The 25,128-nt window shown below is 52.5% G+C and overlaps 1 protein-coding gene across 7 annotated transcripts in view; it reads right to left on the bottom strand.

Annotated features, from left to right (window-relative positions):
- Positions 1–25,128, bottom strand: part of ACOT11 (acyl-CoA thioesterase 11) — a 51,604-nt gene that overhangs the window by 14,880 nt on the left and 11,596 nt on the right. For 3 of the 7 annotated variants that reach the window (XM_072820352.1, XM_072820348.1, XM_072820349.1), the window contains exons 2-6: positions 7,649–7,859; positions 6,590–6,659; positions 3,632–3,692; positions 2,464–2,562; positions 1,868–2,003 (exon numbers count right to left, since the gene is read on the bottom strand). In XM_072820352.1, the coding sequence (XP_072676453.1) occupies positions 1,868–2,003; positions 2,464–2,562; positions 3,632–3,692; positions 6,590–6,659; positions 7,649–7,787 (505 nt within the window). In that variant the 5' untranslated portion in view covers positions 7,788–7,859. Of the gene's footprint in view, positions 1–1,867; positions 2,004–2,463; positions 2,563–3,631; positions 3,693–6,589; positions 6,660–7,648; positions 7,860–8,131; positions 8,346–18,941; positions 19,038–19,209; positions 19,332–24,033; positions 24,084–25,128 lie in introns of those variants that run through there. The other 4 variants (XM_072820354.1, XM_072820350.1, XM_072820353.1 and 1 more) reach the window with 4 other exon arrangements.

The raw sequence follows: 25,128 nt of genomic DNA, 5'->3' as shown, positions 1-25,128 counted from the left end.
AGTGCCTTCCCTGGATGAGGAGCAGGACTCGGGAGGATGGAGGTCAGGTTGTCGCAGGGCGGTGGGTGGGACACTTTCTTGTGGTGGGTCTGAACGCAGGTTGATCAACTCGGGACAGTCAGGGACCTCTCTGACCCTCCGTTTCCTCATTGGTATAGGGTGGACGTCAGACCCAACCCAGGAGGATGGTGAAGATGAAGTGTGATCATGATTCTAGAGCACTTGGCACCAAACTCAGGAGACAGAGACTCTCAGGATAGTTCTCCCCTCTCTCTGACGAGACGGGCCCTGTCACACAGGGGAAATCAGAGCCCTCAGTAGGAGAGGCCCAAGAATGGGCAGGGTTTTAGGGGTCAGAGGAACAACTGCTGACCCTGACCCAAGGAGGTGCCATGCATCTCCCCTCCACCAGTGACAGAGACCTCGTCAGGGAGGATCCATCAAAAAAGTGGCCTCCCACTGGCTTGCAGGCTGCTCAGAGGTGCCACAGACAGCTGGAGGTGGGGGGCGCTGAGCTAAGATCTGGAGACAGGCAGGTAGGACTGTCACAGGTAGCAATCAGGCCTTGGCTTAGTTGGAGCTGAGGGCAAGTCAAAGGACAGCACTGGGTGAAGCTAAGTGAGCAGCCAGGGGCCCAGATGCCACACTAAGGCATTTGGACTTGGGTAGGAGGGCTATATATAAGGACAAGAGGGATTCAGGAGGGCTGCAGTGGACGGATGGCTCCAGGGCATCTCAAGGACAGTAGGAAGAGCCAGGTGTCCCCAGCCACACCCCCAGAGCCCGCATACATAAGGCACACGGACCTGGGAGACCCTCTCACTGCTTTACTGGGGCCAGTGGCTTCTGCTCACTCTTTCCCACTCTGGGCAGCTGAAGCACATTTGAATTGTCCTATAATTGCCTCCTCTGGGGCTCAAGGAAGACACATCTTACTGCTCTGGAGATTGGCAAGTGAATCCAAGGTTACCCCTTTGGGCCTTTGCCCAGCCTGTGTTCTCTGTCAGGAAAGCCTTTCCTTATCTCTCCATCTCTCAAAATCCTGCCAGTGCACAAGAGATCTTTGTGTGCTGCTATAGAACAATCTCCAAGATGAACAACCTCCCTTCTTTAAGGGGAAAGAAGATACAGAGCAGTATATGTTGCTCTTGGGTAAAAAGAGAGAGCTAAATAATACACAGTATGCTTAAATATGCAAGGAATCTTCTGGAAAGGTACCCCAAAATGAGTAACTGGAGGGGGCCCGGATTCTGGATAGGAGAGTCTTGCTTTTTATTCTATATGTATATCTACATCTATATTATTTATGTGTGTGTGTATCTATGTGTGTGTGTATATATATATATATACATATATGTGCTTATCTATGTATGTGCCTTTTAAAAAATCCTACAGTCCTCAGGACACCTGGGTGGGTTGAGCCTTTACCTTCGACTCAGGCCTGATACCAGAGTTCCAGGATGGAGTCACACATTGGGCTCCCCATAAGGAGCCTGCTTCTCCCTCTGTCTATGTCTCTGCCTCTGTCTGTGTGTCTCTCATGAGTAAACAAATAACCTTTAAAAAAAAAAGTCCTCAAAGCCATGCTCAATAGTACCTTCCCAAATACCCTGAATCCTAGAGACCCAGGTAGGTTTTGTGGACAACAAAGGGCTTTCCTCATGTCCTAATTCCATTTTCACAGCTCCTGGGAGCTGAGCAAGGGGCCCAACATGCCTTTCCCCAAAAGAGACCTTGAGGCAAGAGGGCCATCAGGTCAGTAAGTACATGTACCAAGGAGACTCGCTTCCTCCCTCTGCCCAGTGGGGCCTAGGACAAAGGGGGGCATGCAGGGTGCCAGCTGCCCTCCCCACTCATGGCCACTCACCACCCTGAATGGCACAGTTGGCCAGGAGGTCCTTGATGGTGTCCGCATAGACCAGCCGCATACGCCGGCGCTCAGCCGCCACGCTATGCTCGGTCTTCTCCTCCTCCGTCCGTGGTGTGATCTGCTTCAGCTTCACCTGTGGGCGGGGGGTGGGGATGCTGAGGACGGGTTTCCTGAAAGCAGGAAGGCCTGTGCCCCCAGCCTCATGGCATACCTGGGGCTGCTGCTGGATGGTTACAAGTCTCGTCCCCATCTTCCCATCTCCATGTAGACTGATATATAACCCTCCAAATGTCCCCAGGCCCCTTTCTTGGGCAAAGGCACAAGGTTAGGGAGGGGGTGGTCTACGGGACATGTAAGGGAATGATGAGACCTGAAGACTCCTCATGTGAGATGCACAGGGAGAGGTGGGAGAGAAACAGAGGGAGGGTGCCTAGGGTCTGACCACAGTTGAGGGGAGCTTCTTTGAGGGCTGTAAACTCCCTGAACCCCATTTCACCCCTCCACCAACCCCCAGCTCACCGCCCTGGTCCCAGCCTGCCATGACAGGCACCCGGGTGGCCCAGCAACAGGGAGCAGCCAGGTGTCACTCCTACCTTGGAGAGCTCCCGGTGGGCCACAAAGGTGGCCAAGGCCTTGCACACATTCCACTGCTTCTCAGAGCACAGGTCTTCAGAGGTCACCTGGATGCCCACCTAGAGAGGAAGAAAAGGTGGGAGGAGTGAGGAGGAAAATGGACCTCCAGCCTATGAGACAGGAAGGCCCACCCCAGGCCAGGCCTTGTATTTCTGTATCACCCAGAGTCTCGGAGGCCAGAAACCTGGGATAGATCCCTGGACAGCCTTGGGCAAGTCACTTTCCTTCTCTGGTTCTTGGCTTCCTCATCTATAAAATGGGAGTGAGCACAGGTGTCTGGCTATTTCAGTTGGTAGAGCATGCAACTCTTAATCTCAGGGTCGTGAGTTCAAACCCCATGCTAAATGAATGAATGAATGAATGAATGAATGAATGAATGAATGAAGAGTGAGCATACCTACCATCAGAGTTACAGAGGGAATGAAAATGAGACTGTGTCTAGGAAACGACTTAAAGAAAGTAAAATGTTAGCTAGATTGAAAAGACAGGCACCTGAGGGGTGGCCTGAGGGTCCCCAGAGGCAGTCAGGATTCTGCCTTCCCAGCCTCAGTGGCCCGGCTAGGGGAAGCTGCCTGGGCCTGGTGTCCACAGGTGGGAAACAGTCCCTCCACCCACCCACCCCCAGAGCTCACAGAGCTCACCTAAGAACCCTGCAGCAGAGGAATCATGCTCCCATTTCACAGATGGAGAGACAGAGGCTGTGGGAGGTGAGCTAATAATGGGCTGAAGTCCAGGGGTCTCCCTGCGCCAGCCCTGCTGCCGCCAGGGTCAGGCCCGGCGGCTGTCTTCCCCACTTTCCGCCACCGCCTGGCTGCCAAAGAGGGTCTGAGGTTAGGTGTGAAGACCCAGGAGGCTGAAAGTCAAATCTCAGGTTGGAATCTATGTGATCTGGCCACCTGAGGCAAGTCTCTTCCCATCCCTGGCCATGAGTGTTCCCTTCTGTGTTATGGGGTATTGAACAGGAACATCCTGAGGATCCTCTCAGCCCTGCCAGCCGTTCCAGAATTCTGCTGCCTCCCGGGGCCCTGAGAGTGTGAGTGTGCCCAGGCTGGGGGCTGAGAAGGGAAGGGAGGGGAGGAAAACCCAGCCACCCACCTACCCACCCCAGGCAGCAACCACCCCACACACCTCCATGCTGGAGTTGAAGGCCCGGTTCACCTTGGCCTTGATATTCACCACCTGTCCGATGCTGGGGAGAGAAAAGCAGGAAGTGGGCCTTCCAGGGGGAAAGGAAGAGGGGCCCCAGATACTTGCAGGGCCTCTGCTGAGGGTATCTGGCAGGGCAATGTCATGGCTTGCAGACCTTATTCACGTTGGCAATGTCACTGAGTGCCCAAAGCAAGCTGGCAAGACAGCCTTAGCACCCCCTTTTACGGGGGGGAAGTGGAGACTGAGAGAAGAGGCATAATTTCATTCATCTCCCCCTGTCTGGTGAGTGCTCAAGCTTCTGTTTGTGGCTCATGGTCCCCTCCTTGGGGAACCTTCCCTGCCCCTCTGTCCCTCAATAAGATTCACCCTCCCAACAGACGGGCCTAGGGCCTCTGTCTCCCCCACAATTCCTAAGCTCCACTGGGGTCAGCATCACATCTGTTTTGCTCTCCATTGACCCTACAAGGCCTAGCACCCGGCATGGGGTAGGTCCTCCATAAATAGTGGCCTACTGAATTAATGCATCCCACATCTGCTGAAGGCCTACTAAGTGCAAGGGACTATACACAGAGGGTGGGAAGGAGAACAGACACATTTAAAGAATGCCTACTCTGTGCCTAGCACCATGCATTACCTCATTGGAGCCTCCTATAAGCTTGACAGGTAGGTTTAGGGGGATTGAACATCAGAAAGGGTGAGCCATTTGCCCAAGGTCACCCAGCTAAAAAATAATAGAGCCAGGGTTCTAGATTGTTCTGTTGACTACACTGGCCCCACTCTGTCCAGCTGCAGCCTGTCCCTCTGGAATAATTCCTGTGTCCACGTAAACAATCAGAGTCCCTAGAGGAGCCACCTCACCTGCTCTGCATGTAACTGGAAGCAGCAGAGGGCGACCAGATGATAGACTATGAAGAGGCCCCAGACAGGGGCTGCGGCGACCCTGAGCAAGTCCTTTCATCTCTCTGTGCCTTGGATCACAAACCTAGAAAGCACAGTGCTCATTTCTTCTTCCCCAGAGCTAGGAGGGTCCCTTCCAAGGGCCCTGCCTGCCTGTCAAAGGGTGACAGCAGACATGGTGAGAAGAGCCACATAGGCCTGGGTTCCAATCATGCTCTAGCATGACTGTCACACTACTGAGTTGCGTGACATTGGACAAGTCACTTTGCCTCTCTGAGCCTATTTCCTTGTCTGTCAGGTACAGAGAAGCACAACTACTGAGTGTCAAGCGAGAGGAGATGTGCCAGAGTCAGTGCCAGGCCCGGCCCCACTGCAGGAGCTCCATAAACAACAGGAGCTCACGTTTGCCAAGGACCTGTCCGCTTCTGTTTATTCTGTTCACAGTCCTAATAGGCACGGCCGGGACTGCCACTTCTAGGAGATGCATGCTGACATGTGGAGGGATGAAGTACCATGGTGCCTGCAACTTACTTTCAAATGGTTGAGAAAAGAGAGAGAGAGAGAGAAGTATGTGTATTTATTTATCCATATATAGATAAAGCATATTTAGCAAGAAACATTAACTCTTGAATCTCACTGATAGTGACCATTGCACTATTCAATGTCTCTATAATTCTGAAAGTTTTCATGATAAGAAATTAGGAGAGTATTTCCATGATCCCTAAAATAAAAATAACAAACTATTTTCTTTTTTTTTTTAAGATTTTTTTTATTTATTTACTCATTGAGACAGAGAGAGAGAGGCAGAGACACAGGCAGAGGGAGAAGCAGGCTCCATGCAGGGAGCCCGACGTGGGACTCCATCCAGGGTCTCCAGGATCACGCCCTGGGCTGCAGGCGGCGCTAAACCGCTGCGCCACGGGGGCTACCCCAACAAACTATTTTCTATGGTACTAAAAAAAAAGAGATTTGTGTCTCTTCTTCCTCCCCTCTTCCTCTTCCTCTTCTCCCTCTTCCTCCTCCTGCTCTCCCACCTTCCTCCTGCTCCCCATCTCCTCCTCATTGGCTTCCCCCAAAGTCAAGCAGACACTCATTTGGACTCCTGAGCTTCTCCCCTCCTCCTGATTCTCTTCCATCCACTCACCTCAGGCCAAAACCAACTCCTTCCCCAGAGTCATGGCCCAGCCTCCTCAGTGGCCCCCTCAAACCTCTGGCTCCCCTACACCCCCTCCAGGTCTTCCTCGCATCAAAGAGAGGCAGCTCCCACAAACAAACCCTTCCCCACAACCAGTTTACTGTCAGGGGACAGAAGAGCATGTTAAATGGCACCACAGTGATACTAACAGAAAAACCCAGATGATGGAGAACTCAATAAGGCAAATGACCAGGTTTCCTCCACAAATAAATTTTGAGGAAGAAAGGGAGAGAGATGGTGAGGAAACAGGGTGCTGGGGGGAGGTGTAGCACCCATATATAAAAAAGACTTAAGAGACATAGCAACCAACTGCAACCTTATTTGCCTCTTGAACAACAAAAATAACTGTAAAGCAAAACAAAATAAAAACAAAATCAGGAGACAGAGTGAGCCCCTGAAAGCAGACTGGATATTTGATGTTAGTGAGAAATTATTGTTAATTTTGTGTAGGTGTAGTAATGATGTTGAGGTTATGTTTAAAGGGAGTTTTGTGGGATGCCTGGGTGGCTCAGTGATTGAGTGTCTGCCTTCAGCTCAGGGCGTGATCCTGGAGTTCCGGGATCGAGTGCCACATCAGCTCCCTGCATGGAACCTGCTTCTCTCTCTGCCTATGTCTCTGCCTCTCTCTCTCTCTCTTTCTCTGTATATCTCTCATGAATAAAAAAATAAAAATCTTTACAAAAAAAAAATAATAAAAAGGAGTTTTGCTGGGGCACCTGCAGTGGTTGAGCATCTGTCCAGGACTCCAGGCAGCTCACGGGCCCACCAGGTGGGGAGATGGGGGAGGGGCCCTGGCTTTGTGGTGGGCAGCTCAGGGGGACCAAGACACAGGAGGAGCCACTTACCTAATGGTGTGCTCAAAATAGATGTCATCCATGGAGGCAGTGACGCAGGGGCAGCCAGCGTGCCTCTCAGCTGGTGTCGGAAGAAAGCCGTGTGTTAGCAGCGTCCCCATGTCACCAGACCTCTGAGCCAACATCAGGGGGCCTGAGCTAAGGCCACTGCTCCTGGTCAACACCCCTACCCTCCCTTATCTTCCTCGATGACTAACCCCGACCCCGTTTCTTTATGAGTTTTGTCTGTGGCGTCTCTCCTTCCTGGGGGACTGCAAGTCACTTGAGGGTGAAGGAACTGCCTGTCGGACGGCAGTGTTGCCATCCGGGGAATGGTGCCTGGTGCACGGTACACCCCCAATGAGCGGCTGTTAGAAGACTAAATGATCACATGGGCTAGTGTACTTCCCAGCTCTCCCAGGCGTCATGCCTCTGCTGTCGGCTTCCCCCACCTCTGTTTCCTTGCCTGAGACACTCTGACCCTTGGGGCTACGCTCCCCGCCTTCGTCCTTCTGGAATCCCTCCCCACCCAGGGCTGGGTCAGAGCCCCTGCTCTGTTCTCCCACAGACCTGACTGATTCTGCCTCTGGCCCAGCCCCCGTTGAGCCGTGCTGGGCAGCAGCAGGGAACAGACGGGTCACCTCACTGGACTGTGAGGTCCCTGTGGGTCGGGGAATACCCAGGCTCCCCAAGGATGGAAAGGAGCTCCATTCAGCTCCACTCGATAAGATCATAAGATCGGCAGGCAGCCCCGGCCCCGGCTCACGCTCACGGCACTCCCAGACCAGCCTGGAGCCGCCGCACCCGAGGTGGCAGGGTGTTGGTGCAGGGGCTGAAGGGTGCAGGCCAGCCCCCCGAGCTGTGGAGTGCAGGGGAGAGAGGGTGGCCCGAGCTGAGTGGGAAGACGTGGGAAGGGACATTTCAGGCCAGTGGAACAGCATGAGTGGAGAGCGGGATGAGTGCGGTGCTGGGGGCCGTGGGGGAACCACGGTGGCCACCTCTGATAACCAAGGCCTCTCCTCCGAGCGGTGGGCCTCCGCGGCAGGACTGCTGTGCCAGGCGTGGGCTCACCGGACAGGCAGGCCGTGGTGTCGATCCACTTGAGCAGCTGCCCGACGCTCAGCTCGCCACGCTGGTTGGTGTGGCAGGGCAGCACCAGCTGGCTCATCTGCACCTCCGTGGGGTTCCGGTAGCCCTCGCCGTCTGCCATGGCACCGCTGTCTTTCTCTGCACGGGAGGCTGACTTCCGGGACGTGCGGCTTGAGAACACAGAGGCGATGCCCTGGCGAAAGGTGGGGACAGACCTGAGTGCCTCAGGGAGAGCAGAGAGCACCCCAGGGCCACCTCCCACCAGACCCCAACTCCAAGAGTGGCCGTCACCTCCAGCCTGGGCTCTCAGACCCCAGGGGGGCTCCCCGGATGCCACTTCCACCCAGTTTCCTTTTGGCCACCGACTCCACGTTAGCAGAACCGTGGACCTGAGGGAGGGGGAGGGAAATTCAGCCCTCCCTCCAGCTCGTGGGCCAGCTCGTTACAGTTTTGCCTCAGACTGACCTTCATTCTGGAAAGATTCCCCTTCTCTATGCAGGGAGGCCTGGTGACCCCTCTAGCAGTCAAGTCTGGGGATTTGTTCCCAATAAAGTGTTCCAAGAAGCAGCTCCTATTTCTGCTGCCCCCCCCAACCCCCCGCCACGGGCCTTTGCTCGGGCTCCATCATTCTTCAGATGACCTCGGAGGCAGCACCTCCGTTGGGTGTTCATCTGTCCTTAGCACTTGGCTTTACTGACTGGAAGGGCTCTGGGCCTTGACGGACCAGCTGTCTGATCCAGGCCAGGCCCACAGCAGCTGCCAGCTGGAGGAGCAGCAGAGAAAATCCTCAAGCTTATGAATCAGAGGTGGAGTTTCTGCTCAGGGCCTAGCTTGTCTGTCCCCAGGCAGAGGGGTGGGGAGAACCTGGCAGTACCTTGGACAGGTTGGGATGGGGAAGGGGGCCTCCTGCCTCTCTAGCCCGCTCTCCCTAACAGGCTGTGAATGAGAGCTGAGTACACTTGCCTGTGTGAGAAAAATGACACGAGTTCCAATTCTAGTGGCCGGTGCACTTGCAGTGATAACAGTCACTGCCGACATTTATATAACGCTTATTAAGCATCAAACAGTCTTCTAAGAACTTTGCACACATGAATTCCACGAACCCCTGGGATGGGTTCCTTGTTACCCTCCCTCTACAGGTGAGGCTCCAGGAAGTGGCAAAACACAGCTGTGACCCAAGGTCTGGCTACAAAGTCTGAGGTCCTACCCACCACACTACACTGTCTACACCCGGGGCTGGGCCTGGACTCAGCAGCAAGGAACCAGTGCCACAACCCAACACCGACCCTGCTACAGTTGCAGACAGGGACAAGGATGGCTCTGGTGCTGGGATCTGTACTCCTTGGATCATTTCCCCCATGAGGCTCCCATAGTGTGAGCTACAGAGCTCGGCATCAAGGAGAGAAAGGAGGGCAGCCCTGGGAGTGCTCAGCCTGGGAGAAGGCCACAGGGTGCCAGGTTTGCAGGCTCCTGCAGGTATCTGGCAGGCCGCTGTGGTCCAAGCAGCAGGACACGTCACCATGGTAACCACTGCCAAGGCATTTCTGGCCTGTTGTGCATTGGGGGCCTGTGTAGATGTGGAAGTGGAGCTGCCTTTCTGGGTGTGGGAGATGGTAGGGGGAGGAGGCAGGCAGACTTCAGTCACCCATACCCTTCCCAAACCCGTCCCACAGCCTGAGGTCCTGGGCAGAACATTCCAGAAGGCCGTAGAGCAAGCTAGGGAAATGGAGGAGGCCAGATGCAAAGGGTAAGTGGTCAAAAGAAAGACAGCAGACCATATGGGATTTCCAGGCAGTTCCAGGCATGTACACAGGGAAGCCCTACACACAACATCCCTGCTTTACAAACCGATTTCCACATCTACCTCTTCACAAGGAAGGCAGAGGGTGAGGACTGTCAACCCCATTTCACAGATGAGAAAAGTGAGGATGGAAAAAGCCGTAGACCAGGAGCTGGGACATCTGAGTCTCAGTGCTCCCTCTGCTTCTGACCTGTCAGTTCCACTCTCACCAGCCTCCTATTTTCTGTTCTATGAAAAGGAGTCCCTACCGTCCCATTGGACTCTGTAGGCCTAGAAAAGACAAGATCTTTGCCTTGTTCATTCATTCATGCATGCATTCATTCATTCGTTCGTTCACTGAGCACTTCCTCTGTGCCCTGGACCAAATATTGAAAGAAGAAAGATAAATTGGTTCATTCCTTCTAAGAAGCTCCTACTCTAGTACTCTTACTTAGAAGGGCCTGGCACACAGTAGCACCACATCAAAGGTTTGTGGAGGGACAAACAGAGACAGACCTGAGTTCAAATCCTAGCCTTGTCCCTCTGGTGCTATGCGATTCTGAGCAAATCCCCGCCCCTCCTGAAGCTCAGGTGTCACTCACTGGGCAAGCAGGTGCAGAGGGAGATTGCAGATCACTAAGGCACCCCTGGTCCTGGTTTCAGGATTCTGGACTCTGCCCCTGCAGGGTGCTTGCATGCCTAGCTGACATGTCTGCTGAGAAAGCTGAGGAGTCCTGTCACCTTGTCAGACAGGAAATATTGTGCTTCTCTGAGCAGGGCTGAGCACCCAGGAGAACTGAGGAATGAGACCCCCTGTGGCCATCCCCCACTCTCATCAAAGAGAGGGGCACAGAACCCCTGGGCTAGAGCACAAGCACAGGGGACAGGGCAGCACCAGGAGCCCCAGGCACAGCCTCTCAGACTCCAAATCTTTCCTTGGCTCCATGGCAATCTGCTCACGTCATGGAAGGCCAGGCTGGCCCTCCTCCCATCCCAAGGTGGGCAGGCAGCCAGCCTGGGAGACAGGGGCGTGAGCAGCCCAGACAAAGTTTGGCCAATGGGGCCCCAGAGCCAGACCACTCCTCCCAGGGCCAGTCACGGGGAGAGCAGAGGCCCTGGATGAAGTCAGGGCCTAGAGCGGCTGGGCCAGGCTGAGCCAAGACAGCTGACAGGGAGGGCAGAGCCTACTATGAAGCTAGGGAGGGCATCTGGGGGTCAGAGACGTGTCGTCTCAGATGGTAGATGTGCCTGCACTGGCCCCAGACCACAGCAGACCTGGCCAGATTTGGTCATCCAGACTAGGACTCAGCTGGCTATTCCACGGGCTCTGTGTCCCTCCTCCTGGGCCACGGCCATGTCACAGACCTGCCGGGTCACAGGAGAGGCCACTTCATCCAATCCTTCATAGTTAGGGAGGTTGACGCACAGTCCTGGGTCATAGCTGAGGTGCCAGGATGAACTGTCCTGAGCCAGGGCTCCTTCTACATGATGTGACAACAGCCCCACATGAACAGACTTAACCTCGGATTTCCTCTCGTCCTAGTGACCCACCCTCCCTAAAAAGTTGTCCCTTTTACCCTGACAACTCAGCACCCCCTTAGGCACTGCTAGCTCACTAAACTGTTTCCACAGCCTGTCCACAGGCCCCCAGTCTCTCCACCTTCTTCTAGCCTCCACAATTTCCAGAGGCATATTTCCCAAGAGCAAAACCACCAACACAACAACCATCACTTTCAGTAGCCTGTCTTGCAGGGACACGAGGTCTAGTCTTTATAACTCCCCCCACTGTGGGGCTTCATTCTGACCTGATGACCACATAGACCTTTCTGAAGAGCAAGCTTGACCAGACACCTCCCCTGCTCAAGACTCCTCAATGGCTCCCTACTGTCAGGATTGATCGAGTCCCCACTCTGTGGCTCCCACAGCTGCTCTCCCAAGCTCTAGACCATATGCCATTCCTCAGAGCACTACTCTCAACCAGCTCCATCCCCTGCAATGTGGGTGCTGCTTCTGCCTAAGATTCCTTTATCTGCCCCATGTGCCAGGTGAGCCCTTCCTCTTCCTTCTTCCCCAGAGAGAGTTAGGGCCTCCCTGGCCCCACAGCCTCATCTGTCTCTATCACAGCCCTGACCATGCTATGTGGTCACTGTTTTGTGAGCCACCTCCCCCATCACATAGCCATTCTCATGGGACAGGGACAGACTCAGGGCTGCCACAGAGCAGGTGCCAAATAAACACCTATGAAAGAAGAAAAGGAAGGAAAGCATGAGAGATGGGGTGGCCCTAGAGCTTAGGCTTGATGACAAGGATGGTTTAAGGGACAGGAAGGACATGAAGAACAGGAGGAAAGGCTAGGGAATGACAATGTCTTGGGTGATGCGACCCTCGGGGCCAAAGGAAGCAGGTGGGAAAGTACTAGGTGGAGTCAGAGGGAGAGGACCCAGAAGTCTCCAGGAACCATATAAGCCTGTGGCCTATAGTGAGGAGCCAGGAAACTGAGACCAGCCAGCAAAGAGACCTCAGTGCCTTCAGGAACCATCTGGAACAATGGGCCTGGAACAGAGGAGACCCACCTGTCCTGGAAGAGAGGAGCAGGCTTGCGGTGACCTCTCAACTGACCCATCATGACATGACTGAAGCTGTCTCTACACAGGCCTTAGGGCTTGGCCTGGCCTGGGTTCAAGTCCGGTTTTACAACTAATTTGTGTGACCTTGGGCAAGCGGCTCAAACTCTGGGGGCCTGTTTCCTCATCTGTAAGAATGGGATTATAAAACCTACCTCTAAGTATCATCATAGGATGAAATTAAACGAGATTGAGTATTTGAGGCTCCTAGTACACATCCACCATATGGCCAACCTTCGTGGAGCACTTACTGTTAGCATTATAAAGCTGAGTTTGGTCTTTCTACAGAAAAATAGCCAGGAGAGACTCAGACATCGTTCACACTGAGCTTCTGAGTAGTACTTTCTCAACTGAGTTCACCAGAACCTCACGGCAACCCTGTGAGATGGCGTGTTAGCCCCTCCGAGAGCTGCTGTGAGAATTCAAGAAGCCAGTGAGAGTGGGACAGAAATTCCAGCCTGGGTAGGAGACTGCAAAGCCCACATTCCTCGTTCCCCACTTCCTGAGGGGTGGGGACCAGAAGGCAGGTCCTAAGGGGGCAGGGAGAAGCAGCTCTGGCCTACCCTAAGTGCCACTGGCCAGGCCCCATGAGAGGCCTGATTGTCTGAGCCAGGTCACTCTAAGCAGTGAAAGAAGCTATCCAAACGAGACAGCTTGTCCTCACAAAGGGAGATCCAGCCTCTCAGAGAAACCAGGGTGTCCTCCTGGCAGTTTCCCCAGCAGCAAAGCAGGAGCATTTGTCAACATCCTAAATTCCCCTTCAGGCCTATTCCCTACCTCCCTCCCAAAAAAGGCTCTGCAGCAGCCTGCACAGGCACAGCACACAGACCCCACATGCACCCAGAGCCAAAATGCAAACAAAGCTAAGGAACTGAATAAGGGAAGGGAGGATTATGTTAGGAATCTAGTTGCACAAAAATGCTGCCACAGAGACTCGCATTTTGCCTTGGGGTTCCCAGCAGACAAAAAGAGGCGAAAGGGGGTAGCAGTGGGTCCCAAATGCATAGATAAAAAGAGAGAGCTCTCATCCATGAAGCTAGCCTAAGGGCTGGGAGAAGGACACCAATGGGCTGTTCCATAAGTTTGTTTATTTTTTAATTTTTAAAAAGATTTCATTTATTTCTTTATTTGACAGAAAGAGAGCAAGCACAAGATAGGGGGGAGAGGCAGAACAAGAAGCAGAAGGAGAAGCAGGCTCCCCACTGAGTGGGGCTCCATCCCAGGACCCTGAGTTCATGTCCCGAGCCAAAGGCAGACATTAACCAACTGAGCCACCCAGGTGCCCTGTTCCATAGGTTTCTGATCATCATATAACATCAGATCATATTTTCATTCTATAGGATAAATAATGGTCCCCAATGACCTCTACAAACATCTTCATTTTACTTCTGGCTACAGGCTGTGATGGCACTTGACATTTTTCAAGATTATGGGGTGGGACAGGTAGAAAATTAAACCAGTGTTTTGTAGTAAGCACTTTTTATATGCCATTCACTTGGTTAACATTTATTGAACACCTGCTACGTATCAAGTTCTACGCTAGGAAATTTCATATGTATCATCTCGTAATTTTTACATCTACCCTGTGAGGCATTGTTATTCTACCCATTTTACTGATGAGCAAACTCAGATACTTTGCTTGTGAGCAGCAAGGTAGACTTTAAGACAATCCCAGACCCACCAGCCAAAGTGCACATGTACATCTCTACAGTACTTTCCTGGGCCTTGGTGATGGGGAAAATGGAAGGAATTCTTCCAGTCTAAGACTCAGAGAGAGAAAGTAAATGACTTCCAAATTGCACAGCCCATCAGTGACCAAGGAGAACAGAGGCCACAACCCTGAGTCTCAGTTCAGAGGTCCAGAGCCCACAGTCTGGGGTGGGCTGATCACGCACTGGGCTTCCTCCTTCTTCTGACAGCCAGCTCTGATGCTTTCTCAGTATGGAAGAGGGGGATGGAAGGGCCTTCAGCCTTCTAATTCTGCCCTTTGCCCCCAATCTTATGAGGCAGGGAGGAGGGGTATGAGCATAATGGAAACCCTGAGGTAAGGACAAGCTTTCCTTAGAGTAGCCCCATCCCTCCTTTGGACGAACATGAGCCATTTTCAGTGTGGTGTCTTCCTGTAAAACTGAAGATAAATGGAACTTTAATCAGCTCATCCTCCCCAGAATACTTTGGTCAAGTTATTTTACCTCTCCATGACTCAGTTTCCTCATCTGTCTAATGGAGATAATAAAAGAACCTGAGCTTACAGTGAGGATTATAAAAGACTGTGAACCCACTAGAATGGCTACAAGCAAAATCACGCACGATAACAATTGTTGTTATCATGCTGGGGGGAAGAGAAAATGTTGGAGCCACAATAGAAAACAGCTTGGCAGTCCTCAAAAAGCCGAGCATAGAAACACCATATGACTTTGCAACTCCATTCCTAGGTATAGACCCAAAGGAACTGAAAACAAGGACTCAAACAAATGTACACACACCCACGTTCATAGCCACACTATTCACAATAGCCAGAAGGTGGAAACAGTCCACGTCCAATGATGAATAAACGGATAGACAAACTGTGGTATATACATATACAATGGAACGTTAATCAGACATAAGAAATGAAGCCGCCATACGTAAAACACGGAGGCATTTCAAAAACATCATGCTGAGGGAAATAAACCAGACACAAAAGGTCACATATTGTGGTTCCATTTATGTAAGATCTCCAGTGCAGATAAACCTGTAGAGACAGAAAGCCAACTGGTGGTTGCCAGGGGCTGGGAAGGGGAGGAAAGGAGAGGACCTTTGTAATGGGTTAAGGGGCTTTACTTTAAAGTGATGAAAATAGGGATCCCTGGGTGGCACAGTGGTTTGGCACCTGCCTTTGGCCCAGGGCACGATCCTGGAGACCCGGGATCGAATCCCACATCGGGCTCCCGGTGCATGGAGCCTGCTTCTCCCTCTGCCTATGTCTCTGCCTCTCTCTCTTTCTCTCTCTGTGACTATCATAAATAAATAAAAATTTAAAAATAAATAAATAAATAAATAAATAAATAAATAAATAAATAAAGTGATGAAAATGTTTCAGAGCCAAACAGAGATGGTGGTTGCCTAACGTGAACATAGTTCAGAAGTTCCATTATACTATACACTTGAAAATGGTGACTTAGGGGCACCTGGGTAGCTCAGTCAGTTAAGCGTCTGTATTCGGCTCAGGTCATGATCCTGGGGTCCTGGGATCGGGCCCCCCATCAGGCTCAATGCTCATGGAGAGTTTGCTTCTCCCTCTCCTTCCTGCTCATGCTCTCTCTCTCTCAAATAAATAAAATCGAAAGAAAGAAAGAAAGAAAAAAAGAAAGAAAATCGTGAATTATATATTTCACCTTAATTGTTTTTAATTCCTTTTTAAAATATTTTATTTATTTATTCATGAGAGACACAAGAGGCAGAGACACAGGCAGAGGGAGAAGCGGGCTCCTATAGGGAGTCTGATGCCACTGAGCCACCCAGGTGCTCCATATTTTTTTTAATTCTTAAGAGAAACCATTTTAAACAAATATCAGGTAAGTCTGCTAATTTAATGTAAATAAAATATAAAATACCAAATACCAATTTTTAATTTTTTTAATAAAAAAAAAACATACTGGAAGCAAGCCTGTTTGGCTTGGTAAAAAAAATGATAGGTTTCATTATTAGCTGTCTAGGCCTCAGTTTTCTCATCTCTCAAGTGGGACATTTAGTCTCTAAGACTCTTTCCAACTATGAAGGGTTTGGCTCACAGAAAGAAGTCCTTACCAAGGCCCATAAGGCCCCACAGACTGCCCTGCCACACCTCCTGCTGCAGGGCCTTTGCACATGCCCCTGTGCCTGGAGCACTCTTTGCCTCTGCAAAGTCTACTCACCCCTCAGATCCATTACCTATCCTGCACTCTCATGCTCCTGGCGCCATATACCTCCCCTCTCTAATGCTGTCCACTCCAACAACGTTCACTGAATTGTGGGAGTAGTTGGGTAGCTTGGACCAGAAGACCCACCAGGCAGGAGCCCTGTCTCTCTACTCCTGGTGTCCACATGCCTGGCTCACTGTGGACCAAATGAATGGATTTGTTCAGTGGTCCCTGATCTCCACTAGTGTCACCCCATGTAAGCCAGGGAGACTGCCAGCCATCAGGTCAGGTGAGTTTCCCCACTAGAGGCCCCACTCCCACCCCTGCCCCCTCACCCCATTATAGAAAAGAGCCTAAACATCACCTGCCTCCCTCCACCCCAAGGGTAAAAATAACTTTGCCTGAAATCTGACACCTACCCTCAGCTAGGTCATCTGGAAAACTCCCCCTGTCACACTGAGAAGCCTGCAGGGACCCAGCCAGGGCAAGGAGGGCATTTTCTGAATACTTTCCCATTTGTACCTCCTCTGTCCCCTGGACAAATATTTGAGGCGTTGTCCCTGGCAAGGTACACAACAGACCCAAGCCCAGAGTACTCCCAAGTCCTGTCCAAGGTCCCCCAGCTCTGAACCACAGAGCACTGGCCTCCTGCCTCCATCTACACTACAGGTCCTTCTTCTACCACAGGAGTGAGAAGGGCTTGGGAGGTGGATTACAACTGCTTGTTTGGTTAGGGAAACTGAGGCATGGGTGGATCTCTGTCCAAAGGTCTTGTGACCTCGAGTAAGTCACTGAGTTGTTTCTTCTTCTTTTTTTTTTTTTAAGATTTTTATTTATTTGTTTATGATAGACAGAGAGAGAGAGAGGCAGAGACACAGGCAGAGGGAGAAGCAGGCTCCATACCAGGAGCCCAACACGGGACTGGATCCCAGGACTCCAGGATCACGCCCTGGGCCGAAGGCAAGGCACTAAACCACTGAGCCACCCAGGGATTTTGAAGTTGTTTCTTCTTTGGGGGAAAAAAAAAAAAAGGACAAAACCCCCACCCCACCGCCATCCAAGAGCAGTGTGAGGTTTAAGGGAGGTCCCAAAACCAAAAGCACCCAGCTAACTGTGAAGTGCTGTGCATTTAAGACGGGGCAGTTGGCTGGACGGGCACCTGTCTTTCCTAAAATACCACAGACAACAGCAGCCTTTGTTTCTCTCTTTGGGGAAACGGAAATGTGGGGAGCAGAGGTGGTATGGGACAGTGGGTTCTGGAGGTGGGGGGCACTGCAGATGAATCCCAGACCTGCCCTCAGAAGCATGGAGGCCACAGGCCCCTTCCTTCCTCTCCACCCAGTTACTCACATGTCCACCAACAAGCACCCCCACGCACCCCCAGACTCATCCATACCATGAGATTAATGAGTACTTCACAGAGCTGTCCTGAGGTGCAAAGGAGGCAGCAAATGGCAAGTGCTTTGTAAATTGGAGAGGGGGGGTGTTTCTGCCTTTTTATTCCAGCATTTCTTGCAAGGCTGAGTAGGGCCTGCAGGGGGGGAGGGGACAAACCTGAGTGGGTCCCCCCATCCCCGAGCCAAGGGCTAGATGGGGTGCCCTAGGAGAGGTGGCAGGGGCCTGCGGGAGCCTGCGTGGAAGCTGTGGGACCAGGGGCTGGCTGTGTGTCACCCCTCAGCCTGCACCCTTGTTCCCGCCTCCCCGCACTGACTGGGCGCCTTCCGTGCGGCGTGCCCCAGACTAAGGACCTGTGAGATGGGAGCACCCGTTTTCATCTCTCTGGTCCCCGTTTCCTCATGTATAAAGTTGCAGGGGTGGGCGTGCAGAGGAGCTTGAGAACAATCCCCACCACCACCACCACCACCACCCCACCTCCCGGAAGTATTTACTACTCGCCAGGTACTCCACAAAGGAACGCATTCTCTCTTTTCATCTTTACACAGCTCTGATCAACAGCCTTGCAATTATCTACAATGTACAGATGGGAAAATAGAGACTTGGAAAGGGTCAGTAACTTGTACACACGCGCGCACACGCACACACACACACACATGCGCAGGTGCAAAATCGCACCGTGAAGGCAGAGTCGGGACCGGAACTCAAATCTGTTTAACTCCAAGTCTGAGGCTGCTTGGCTGCTTGGCTGCAACTGCCTCTCCCTTCTGCCAGGCAGGGTAGTTACTGCTGCATCCCTGCCAGACCTTGGGCCCTTCCAGAACCCATAGGCCCAAGCTCCCCTCCCCTCATGTCCCCACAGGAAACAGCTAGGGTATGGAGGTATCCGTACCCCTCCTCCCCACGGCCCACGCTCAAGGCGCTGGTCCTACTGGACGTCAGAGGCCCGGCAGCCCAGGAAGGAGGGAGGTGGCCGCTCCTGGTGAGGAAACTGCAAGCTCTCTGAGCTGAACGCCATCCTTTTTAAATCCTATCTCTCCGGAGGGCAAGGAAGTCCCACGGCAGCAAGACTACCCAGGCCCAGGCAGGCTCTCGGCTACCACACCCCCTCAGTAGTCGTCCAGCATGAGCTTGCTTAGTCCCAGAGACAGGGGGCTCACTCCTTTTCGACATGACCCTTCCCCTGAGGAGCCTGTCAGTTCTTCCACACACTGCCCCCAACACCACTGGCAGCTGCCTCCGTGGAGCTCCCGCCTTGGGGCTGTCCGCCACCTCCCTCCCTCTGCCTCCAGCAAACCCAGGGCAGAGGCAGGATGGATCGGAACACAGGCCATCCAACCCCCAGGGCGACTGGCCCCCACCACGTGGCTCTTCAGGGGAGACGCTCTAATAGCACCCAGCCAGAAACCCCAGCCAGAAACTGGTGGGCAATACCCGTGCTGGAGCCCCTGGCAGTGAAGCAGGCCCTTCAGGGATTGGGGAGGGCAGGCACAGCCTACAGGCTCAGCACGGCCCTCCCCAGCCTCCCACGGCCTGCCACCTGCCTGGGGTCACCATGGCAACGGGCACCGAGCTCCTGACATGAGCCTGCTCACCTTGGAGCTGGGCCCACTGGCTGCAGGCACCCCGAGCACCCCCAGGACGGCAAGGGCCGAGGGACAAAGAACCAGAGGAGGGAAGTGGGGAGAAGAGAGAGGTCCCAGAGAGAGAAGGAGGAGAGGAGGGGGAGGGGATGAGAGGGAGGGGAGGAAACTATGAGGTCACAGCACAGAGGCCGGTAGGGAACACAGCAAGCAGGAGAGAGGAGACAGAAGGGCACTGGGCAGAGGGAGAAGTAAAGGGGCAGGAAGGGGCCCCTCCTACCTCGGCTGCACACATTCCTCAGGCCTGAGCTGCTTGCGTAGCAGCCCTGCGGGAGGGATTCTGGCCACTGCTGGGACTTCCTGCCCCAGGAAGCTGGCAGCCCGAGGCCCCTCTGAGGCCCCTGCTGCTTCTCTAGTCCCTGCAGGCCCTGGCTGAGGGATGGGGTCTGATCCTTCCCCAGCAGGTGGGGCCCGCCCTCCCACCCTTGGGCGGGAGGCCCCCCCGGATGCCCCCACTTCTGCCCGCCCTGGGGTCTGCAGTCCCCTTGTCTCTTCTCTCCAGCCTCGCCCAGCTTTCCCCCACACAGCACACTAACTTTTTCTCCCCCAAAGTATTCAAGAAACTATTCCGAAGCAGAGGAGTGGCCAGAGTGAGAGCTGGGACTTTATCCGCAAACGCATTCCTTATACTGGCAATGAGTGAACCAGGCCCCAGAACAGGCCTGGCCAAGGAACACCAATTTCAAGAGGCTGCTTTGAAGGCCCAGAGTGGCCGGGTCAAAGGGTTAGAGCCCCAGAACTGGGCCTGGGCTCTGGCAGAGGCTGCTGCGCTGAGCAGGTGCACTGACGGTCCTCTCTGGGCGCATGCCACACTCCACAGCCTTCCCTCAACCTCAAGTTCTCCAGCTGCAGGATGGCCTTCTCATCCCTTTATCCATGTGCCCCACACGGTCTCAGAGGAATCTGAGAAAGATTTGTTGAGGAAAGGATGAGCAGGTGAACCTCAGCAAACCTCACTTTCCACATCTGTAAAATGGAAGTAACGTTATCACAAACAGGACTCAGTGAGATTATATGTGCAAGGTGCTTGGAACAGAATCTGACCCAGAGAATGTAATTAAAAAGGCTCAGTTCAGGGCACCTGGATGGCTCAGTGGTTGAGTGTCTGCCTTCGGCTCAGGGCGTGATCCTGGGATGGAGTCCCGCATCAGGTTCTTGCAGGGAACCTGCTTCTCCCTCTGCCTGTGTCCCTGTCTCTCTCTCTGTGTCGCTCATGAATGAATAAAATCTTTTTTAAAAAAGGGGTCAGCTCTTCATGTTATTAAAAATCCACGCATTGATGAGCAACACAGGAAATCATGCTAGCCAGCAGGAGTCTGCACAGTCCCTGGGGGTGAGAGAGACCTGCCATGACTGGCTGGGTGGACTTGCAAGAGCCCACACCAAGCTTGAGGATGAGGACCCAGGCTTTGGGAAGACAGGAAAGTGGCAGGGGAGCTCCAGCAGAGGTGGCATCAGACAGGTCTTTCAGCCCTGCTCTGTGACAATCACTGCCAGTTGAACACGCCATCTGTCTACCAACCACCAGGCTTCACTTCAGCCATGAACCAAGATGTTGAACAGGCAAAGTCCATGACACTCCACAGAGGCCTCCCACAAATATCCACACACAGTCTAAGCATACGCGATAGTTGCTGGGAGACCTCCTTTTCCGGGCCCCTGAAAGGCTCAAGACCCCCCTCACAAAGGTATAGAAGGCAACAATCACTGGAAACCAGCTCCGGCTCACTAGGAACAAGGCATCCCAGGCGCAAGGGAAGAGATCCTGAGGCGAGAATGGACATATTCTGTGCATTTTGTGTTTGCGCAGACCCAGAACATTGTAAACGCTCAGTAAAAAATGTGAAAATATGTTAAACTGAACCAGGAGGTGTCTCTAATGGAGTATCATTTGTTTATTCCATTCAACATTTGATCAAATGCCTGGAATGAAGACACAAACCTGGTTCCAGATGGCCACCTGAAAGGCTGTAACCTATAAACATAAGATCAAGCAGATGAAAGGAACAAGATTCATGGTATCTGCCTGCATTTGGGGTTTTCTGTCACCCTCACTTTGTTTTAAGTTATATGGCTGCTGGGGTGGCTCTAGCTTATTGGCTGGATCTACACAAGCAGCCTCACAATTTCATGTGCCCATAACAGGGACTGATTCTTGCAGAAAGCTTCTGGTGTGGTGAGGGTGGGGACATGTTTAGGGCAGGAACGATTCAGTGACTGGAAGGAGGCAGCCTCGGGCTAGGGTGTAACTAGCAGCACAAGGCCCAGCCCTGTGAGGGGGGAGGTGAGGGGGGTTTGCTTGGAAGGACAACCAGGCAGGAGGGGGACCATGAGGGGGTAAGGCTATATGTGGCCTGGTGATGGGGTCTCAGGCGACACAGCTCAGGGCTGGCTGGGTCAGAGGACAGGAGGGTTCGGTAAGAGAGAAAACCAAGACAAGGGGCACCTGGATGCCTCAAGGTCAAGCCCATGACCCTTAATCTCAGGGTTATGAGTTTAAGCCCCACATTGGGTGTAGAGATTACTTAAAAAATAAAATCTTAAACAAAAAAACCACAAGACCAAACTGGGGTGCATGAGATTAGAAAGAGGGCAATTCTAGCTGGGAATCAACATCAATCTTTTTTTAAAACTTCCACTCATTCCTTCAAGATGCTAGGAATATAACATTAAATGTGTTCCCTGATGGACAGATAATAAAATAAGCAAAGAAACATGGTCATTTTAAAAACGAAAAGAGCTGTGGGAAAGAGCGGATGTGATGAAGAGAGAAGGTGGTGGAGGCGGGAGATGCAAATCCAGCCTCTGCAACGAAGGAGGCTTCAAGGCCCAGACCTGAATGAATGATAAGCAGGAGCAGTCATGCAAGGCTCCGCTGGCACAGGGTTCCAGGCAGGGGAACAGAGGGTGCAAAGAGCCCGAGGAGAAACGGGGACAAGCCTGGCTGCCAGAGGAACAGCAGGGTGGCAGGTCGCAGCTACCCCCAACGCCCTACCCATGTAGAGCAGAACGGTCACCCAGCCAAGTCCTGTCTAAATTCCTGACCCACAAACTCTCAAGATACAATGAAATGGTTCTTGTTTTAAGCCACTGTGTGGGGGTAGTTTTTCATACAGCCACAGTAGACAGAACAGACATCATCCAAGGAGAGAGCAACGATGGAGCTATTTAGAGGTTGGTGGGAGGGGAGGGAGCAGGCTACAGAGGAAACCACAGGGAACTGGGTGAGGTGGAAGGACACTAAAGAGGGTGGATCTCCAGCAGGGTGCCTGCTGGTCAGGTGGCTGAGCAGTCCCAGCAGACAGGCAGAGAAACTCTAAGGGGGTGGAGGGAGGTTAGGGAGAGGAGTCATGGATTAGGGACAGGGTGAGAGGCAGAGAGGTGGAAGGAGGGACCACAGAAAAGTCTTGCAGAGATTTTACTGGGAAAAGGAAGCAAAGAAACCAGGAAGTAGTTGGAAGGGAACATGGGTACAGGAAAGTGGTTTTGATTGCCTAGAGTCTGGGGGATACCTGAGGGCTCCTCTGGAGGCTGATGGGACACAGCCAGTAGAAGAGGGATCTCCCCAAGCCAGGGAGCTGCCTACAGGTAGGGGCTGCCCAAGAATTCCCCCGGCAGAACCTTGAAGATCCTGTTTTCGAAATCTACGGATACCATCTATTGTGTACCTACTATGTGCCAGGTCTAGTTCTTGGGGGCCCTTGAATTCTCAAGTCCACTCTGAAGCAGGAGTCCCCATTTATAGTTAACGAAAAGGAATCTCAGACAGGGAACATGGAAGGATCCACAGGAAAAACATAGCCGGTAAAAAGCAGAGGGAAGGGGTGCCCTGTTGGCTATAGGATAGAACACACAACTCTTGATCTCGGAGTTGTGAGTTCGAGCCCCATGTAGGGCATGAATTTATTTAAAAAAAAAAAAAAAAGAAGAAGAAGAAGAAGAAGAGGGGACAGTAGACTTGGGTTTTCCTGACTTCAGAGCCTGGCAGGGGGGACACCAGCCCTGGAGGCAGACTAGATCATATAGCCCATGGGACTTCTGAGACAGAGCCTGGCACTTTGGAGACCCTCCATGAATTGCCTTCCAGGTGATATGGAGAAAGAGCTGGAAGTGGGATGGTCTCTGAGCAGTCCATCCCACCTGAGCTGTAGGGATCTCAGCATCCCAACCACCATCATCACTCCCACATGGCCTATCCAGAGGGCCTCATGGGCTCAGAAGCCCATCCTAATCTTTTGTCTGCCTTGCTGAGAACCAGTTTGCATGGTGAGACATACCTCTTAGTCTTAAATGAGAGGGGTAGGGAATCAGTAAACTCTGAATCCCAGGAGGCCCTGGGGTAGGGGTGGGGTTGCTGGGAGCAATACTGGGCCAGCCCCTTCCCTTGACCCAAAGTCATTTGGTCCTTGGACCCCTTCCTGTCTCTAGCCCTCCTTCCCCAGGCACCCCACTGCCCTCAAAGCCTATAGGCACATCACTCAATCCTAAAACTTGTTGTCTGTGTGTAAAGGCCAGCATGGCCCTAACCTGCATGACTCAAGCAGCCTCACGGGACAGGGCTCATTACTACCCCCACAGCCCCATGTTACACACAAGGAAACTAAGGCTCAGAAAGAGTAGCTAGGGCAGCCTGGGTGGCTCAGCGGTTTAGTGCCTGCCTTCAGCCCAGGACGTGATCCTGGAGTCAGGGATCGAGTCCCACATCAGGCTCCCTGCATGGAGCCTGCTTCTCCCTCTGCCTGTGTCTCTGCCTCTCTCTCTCTCTCTGTGTGTGTGTCTCTCATGAATAAATGAATAAAATCTTAAAAAAAGAAAGAAAGAAAGAAAGAAAGAAAGAAAGAAAGAAAGAAAGAAAGAAAGAAAGAAAGAAAGAAAGAAAGAAAGAAAGTAAGTAGCTAGCCACTTGGCCAGAACCAGCTAGTCTTCTGACTCTAGACCACCCATTTGTCCCTCCCACAGCAACAGAGGGTAGTATCCTTGGAGAAGGACAGAAGCTGGTCTCCCTACACCCTCCCCAAGGAATCAAATGGAAATCGAGACCCACCTGGTTCAGCTCAGCCCTGGAAACGCTGTAAACCTGAGGCTGCTTTAGGAAGGCTTAAGGGCCACTCCCCTTCCCAACCTCTGACCACTTTCCAGGCTTAGGAATGGGCCACACCTGGCAGGGCCACACCCCCAGGGCAGATCACAGCCGGTTCCAGAGGTCACAAATAGGACAGCAGGGAGGAGTGGAAAGGTCAGGGGCGGGGAGCATCCCACCCTGAGGAATGGGGCTCTCGGGACCACAGCAGAGGGCCAGGGGGTGCCAGCCTGCCAACTCTCTGCGCTTCTGAAAAACCAGACAAGATAAAGCTTTCATGGTGCTTCCCAGACTGCAAAGTGGGTGCACACATGAGGAGATGGGAGACTCCTCAAGCACAGGGCCACAGCTCCCTGGAGTCCCAGTGTTTGCCGAATAAAAGTTGTTATGTATTTAGATCACACAGTGTGAGGTTTTGATAGACAATATATATTGTGAAATGATGACCACAATCAAGGGATTAACACATCAATCAACTTAGAGTTCCCCTGTTTGGGGCGGGTGGGGGGGGCAGAGATAAGAACACTTGAAATTTACTCTCTTAGCAAATTTCAAGTGTGTAACTCATTGTTGTTAACTGTCGTCCCCATGCCATACACCAGGTCTCCAGAACTTACTCATCTTATAACTGAAAGTTGGTGCCCTTTGACCAACATCTCCCCTTTCCCCCATCCTGGGCAGAATTTCTTCAGTACCTACTATGTTCCAGGCCTTTGTATACATTATATAATGGCTTTGTGTCCATAACATTACGTAATCCTTGCCCAAACCTTGTGAGGCACAGTTAGGCCCCTTGCACAAAACAGACCTGGGCTATCTGAGGGACTTGCCTGAGGGCACCACGTCCCGTGCTGGGATTTTGCTTTGCTCACTTCCAAAGCTGCGTCTCTGAAACAGATGCTTAATGCTTATGTCTGCTGACGATAATGACTTAATGTCTGATTTGCTGAGGGCAAACTATTACTATGGAAGAAGCTCCAGGCAGGACATACATATTACCTGGACAAGGGGGCAGGAGAGGGACTCCTCAAGGTGTCACTCCCAAATTCTCTCACCGTT

Source organism: Canis lupus, chromosome 3 (assembly GCF_048164855.1).
Source record: "Canis lupus baileyi chromosome 3, mCanLup2.hap1, whole genome shotgun sequence".
In the NCBI taxonomy this organism is placed as follows: Eukaryota; Metazoa; Chordata; class Mammalia; order Carnivora; family Canidae; genus Canis; species Canis lupus.
Note: the sequence above shows the minus strand (reverse complement) of the source record. Positions and strands in the feature narration are given on the sequence as shown.